Genomic DNA, 5,030 nt, shown 5'->3' on the forward strand with positions numbered 1-5,030 from the left:
ACATCTCCTCCAGCCGCAGCCAGGCACTGACACAGGGACTCACCTATGTCCAGGATCCTGTCCCCAGGCCTGTTCCACCGCCAGCCCTCCAGCTGCTGATGCTCTGTGTACTGCAGCCGCCGGTCATGGAACACCACTCGGAATATGCTCTAGAGAGGAAAAACAGTCAGTGCCTGGAGCTGCCTCAGGAAAACTGAGAGTCTTCAAGCCACGAGGCATTTCCCAGCGTGAGAAAAGGGGCAAAGAGGGGAGTGGAGGAGCCTGAAGGCTTCATGGAGAAGCCAAAGCAATAAAAGAAAATCCAGAGGGACCCTTGGGACAAAAGCAGGGAGGCTGCAGCTTATCCTTCCCGAACACTAAGCCATCAGCAACTGCCTCTTGCCTTGACCCCCGGCCCTGTGAGACCAGTTGGACACCACCAGCCAGACTGGTCTCAACCAGGTGGGAGAAGGGGAAAGGGAAAATAAACCCCCGACCAAGCGAGAGCTCATGCTGCTGCAGAGGCTGCTGCAGGGACACAGGTCAAGCCCTCGCTCGCTGCTCCCTACAGGACGGCGCCAGTTGGACACACGTACCCGTCCCTCCACTCACCTTAACCAGTTTCCCATTTATCTCTGGCAGCTCCCCGATTTTCCTGTTATCCAGCATCCGGATTTCATAGGACTGCCCTGGGGGAAAGAAGACAAGGGCACCTCATGGTTAGACGGGGCTGGACCTTTGCTGCTGCCTCTCCTCTGGCATTTTGACATCTTTTGCTGCCACACCAGACGTGCCACTTGATCTCTTTGCTGTGTTTTAGTGAGGGGTCACACAAGCATTAGAGCCACAACCATAACACTCCTCTCCAAGAAGAGATAATCCTCCCCCTTCCCACACCAGTACTTTCCAGGAGTTACCCTTATTAACCCAAGACCAAGAACAGGGAAGAAATAGATGACACAAGTTTCATCTGCCTTTGGTCACCAACCCTGATCTTCCAGTTCTACTTGAAAGCAACGGGTACAGTTTGAACCCATAAAACACACTCCCTGCAGAGCACCCCAGCACAGATACACCAGTCAGCCATCTGAAGTTGTGGCCAGGGCAGTTGAGATGGGATGTGAGGAAGAATTTCTTTGCTGCAAGGGTTCTGAGGCATTGGAAGGGGTTGCCCAGGGCAGTGGTGGAGTCCCCATCCCTGGAGGGATTGAAGAGTGTTGTAGACATAGTGCTGAGGGACATGGGTTAGTGGCCATGGTGGTGTTGGGTTGATGGTTGGACTTGATGATCTTGGAGATCTTTTCCAACCTTCCCATCCCTGGAGGGATTGAAGAGTCGGGTAGACATAGTGCTGAGTGACATGGGTTAGTCGGGGACTTGTCAGTGTTGGGTTCATGATCTCAATGATCTTCAAGGGTTTTTCCAATCAAGGCAATTTTTGGATTTTAATGGGGTTTAATCCCACAGCTGATTCATGCCAGCGCCGTAAGCAGAGGACAGGCAGCAAGGCAGAGGAAGTGGCACTTCCAAAAAGAAACCATCTGGGGTTTTCTATCGAGGTGCTTTCCATTCCCAAAGGCAGAATTTTATTTGTTAGGGTGTTTCAGGAGGCACACACAGCCCAGGGTTTCTCTCACCTTGGTTGAGATAGGTGAGGGTCTCGTCGTGGAGCTTGACGGCGGGGGAGGTGGCGGCACACAGCACGTACTGGAAAGGCAGAATTTTGTTCTCGTTTTCAGGAGGCAAACTCGATTCTTCTTGCTTGAAGATGGGCAGGGCAAGGACGTCGCTGCAAAGAGATTTGTCAGAAAGATTCATTTCAGCCCTGGCTACAGAGAGATGATGTGTTTGGTCTTTAGTTTCTCCTCCTAGGAAGAGCTTTGAGCTTTTTTTTTAGTTAGAAAAACCCACATTCCCCGACATCTCTCTGCTGAACTGCAAAGGAAGGTTAAAGCAGAGCGAGTAGTCTGAGAAGATGACCTGACATCTACTCTGGCTAAAGCTTTTTTCAAGTGAGTCTCCCCATCCACCCCAAACCCACACATTTCTTGCTTCAAAACTAAGAGACAACAGAGTTTGTGTTTCAGACTGAAGCCCTGAGCTCCTCCGGCGACGCGACTCCTGCGCCGCTTGTGCATCAGCAGAGAGAGAAACATCCGTGTTGTGCTGACCAACACCCGTCCTCTTCCTCGTGGTGCCAGCCCTGCTCACCTCTGCCAGCAAACCAGCCCCTGGTCCCTTCCCCAGCTCCAGGCAGAGCAGCCCAACACCCGTCCTCTTCCTCGTGGTACCAACCCCCCTAACCTCCACCAGCAAACCAGCCCCTGATCCTTTCCCCAGCTCCAGGCAGAGCGGCCAGGAGCTCGTTTACCCTCAGGAGAGGTTTGGCAGGAATTTGAAGTCTTGTTCTCGTCAAGGTCACCCATTTTTTCACCATCACCTCCTCTGTGCTTATAAAAGATGCAGCAACAAGGGCTGTTGGGCAAAGCGGAGGCAGAGACTTTGGGGCACGTGGGATGGGTGGGACCCACGGTCAGGGCGCCAAACCCTCCGTCCTGCAGCCGTAACCTGCTGCTTGATGCTCACAAGCATCTTGGTGGAGCAAATCCTGATGGCTCTGACATGGCAAGAGCCCTTCTGGCACCAAGAGGTGGACCCCCAGCTTACCCCAAACTCATCGACAAGCTCCCAGACCCAAGAGCCTTTTGTGGTGGGCACCACACAACCAGCCAGCCCTGATCCAAACTGAGAGCTTGGGATGCTCACAGAGGTGGGTGACTGCATGTCATGGGTGGCACAGACCACGCCATGTGTCCCCACACCATGGGACGTGGGAGAAACCAGACCCAGGTTTCTGACACAACCATGGGCACCTTTTTACACCTCACAGATCCACCTCTTGCTGAAAGTCGCCGTGATTCCTGCCCCAGCCTCCATTTCAGGGCAAGAGGAACTGCCTTGGAGAGCCATCAAGATGGTTTCACCACAAACCATCAACCTGCAACAGCTCAAACACCTTCCAGGTTATAGGGGAGGAGTTATATGGGAGCTCCACACCGTGCTCCAGCCAGCATGGGCTCAGGCTCATCATCCTCTGGATGCTGTCACGCTGCTCTTGGCACTGGCTGGGGAAAGTGAGGGTGTTCCAAGTCCCAGGCAACCAACTTCTCCTGAGAGAAGGATGTCTCCAGGTCTTTGCAACTGTGGAAAAAACTCCCTGTCTCCACTCCCCTGCGATCACAGACACTTTTCCACACTCAAAAGGTCACGTGCCAACAAGAACTTGCTGAATAATGTTAATTTAAAAAACATCAGCCACACCCCTGAGCGTACGGACACAGATTTAATAGAAATTGTTTCAGAAGCTGACGCTCGGCGGTTGTTCTGAGCCATAACAATGGCCAAGAGCAATTATTCCATCGAGCACAAACCAGAACATCCTCCCACCCATCCACACGAGCAGAGCTCAGTGCAAAAACAGAGCCTTGGAGCACGGACACGACCACAGAGCTGCAGATCGGCTGCTGGGGCCACCCAGTGCCACCCCATCGCCCCATCCTTGGGTGGGGACGGGGCTATTCAGGTCCCTTTGGAGGGCAGCAGCGAAGGACTGAGCCCTGATGAAGAGTCAGGTCACCTTCCTCTCCTGTCACAGGCTCAGATGCTCACAGGAGTGTGAAGAAGAAGGGGTTAAATCAGGTTTTTTTCCTTTTAGTTGAACATTAAAAAAATCTTTCTCAAGGAAAAACTGGATTTATCTGGTCAAATACCAGCTCCTACCCTATCAGAGCTTTAACCCTTTGGTCTCAAGACCAAATATCCACCAGCACTGTGTAAATAACACCCATCACAGCTGCCCAAACCCGAGCAGGAGAGCCCTTCCCTGCTCAAATCCCAATTTATCAGACATTACACGGAGCCGCGCGGATGCTCTGGTCTCAGCATCGAGGCACGTGTACACAATTAGGCAAATTACACAACCAACTTCCCTGCAGCTCCATCTCATTAGCACAGGAACGGCTTTTCTTCCTTCCTCAGCAGAAGGATTTCTTGCTGAGGTAGGAGGAAGCCCTGTAAGAAATTATGAAGCTTGAGGATGGGGAAAGACCAACACTAAATGAATTTAAAGGTCACACCCTGCAGAAACTCTCCCGGCAGCCACACGAGCGCTCGTGTCCTCATCAGCTTTGACGCGGTGATGCTTCAATCCCACTTCCACAACCTTGGGACACCCCGTTTTGGCTCTTTTTTTTTTTTTTTTTTTCAAGCTTTGCCTCATCTAAAACCAGTTTGGGTGAGAAAAAGGCAAAACCTGACTGTGATACCCTGTGCAGAGAGCCAGCGCGTCGCCACATCGCGGCTTTCGCTCCAATGTCCTGCGCGCGCGGAGCTCTCGCGCGGTGCCGGGTCACCCTGACGCTGCACAACCCTCTGCTCCAACATCACAAACTGATTTTCAGGGTTCCAGGAGCTCAGCGTGGCCACTAACACCACCAGGACACTTGCCAAGAGGGACGGCAGAGTCATCCCTGTGAAAACTCCCCCAAAATCAGCTTCTCAATTTATGTTTGCTCAGTTCCCCGCACAACCACGACGTGAATTTTATTATTAAGCCACATTTTAGTGCAAAAGGGGAAAAAACTCCGAGTAGTCGCATCCCTGAATTTCCAGAATAAGAGTCCAACTGAATTAACCAGGAATAATTACTGAATAATTATGGTTTGGCTTTTGGAAACTCTACATGCACGGACAGGTCATGGAACATCGTGGTGACGCCTCAATCTGTGGGGAGAGACCCTTCCCTGTCCCAGTGGCCAAGGGTTGGGCTAAGAGTCCTCGGCTGGGACCTCTGATGGGTCAGATGCTGTTATGGGTCTGTGCTATAGGATCCATAAGGCTCAGCTGGATGTACTGCAGGGAGCAATAAAGAGTTAATTATTTCTAGAGACAGCACGGTTAGAAAACAGCAAGGGAATCATGGAATCCCAGGCTGGTTTGGGTTGGGAGGGACCTTAAAGCTCATCCAGTCCCAACCCCCCTGCCAGCAGCAG

General features: G+C 52.1%; 1 protein-coding gene across 1 annotated transcript; it reads right to left on the reverse strand.

Annotated features, from left to right (window-relative positions):
• Positions 1 to 43: 43 nt before the first annotated feature.
• LOC104531118 (transcription factor CP2-like) lies at positions 44 to 1,797 on the reverse strand (the record flags this gene model as incomplete). Its single annotated transcript, XM_010175912.1, has 3 exons — positions 1,617 to 1,797; positions 592 to 668; positions 44 to 149 (listed from the first exon to the last, which is right to left on the reverse strand). Coding segments are annotated over exons 1-3 (364 nt in total), but the record flags the coding sequence as incomplete, so codon positions are not given.
• Between the last annotated feature and the right edge of the window lie 3,233 nt (positions 1,798 to 5,030).

Source organism: Antrostomus carolinensis, unplaced genomic scaffold, assembly GCF_000700745.2.
Source record: "Antrostomus carolinensis isolate BGI_N321 unplaced genomic scaffold, ASM70074v2 scaffold25229, whole genome shotgun sequence".
Classification (NCBI taxonomy): Eukaryota; Metazoa; Chordata; class Aves; order Caprimulgiformes; family Caprimulgidae; genus Antrostomus; species Antrostomus carolinensis.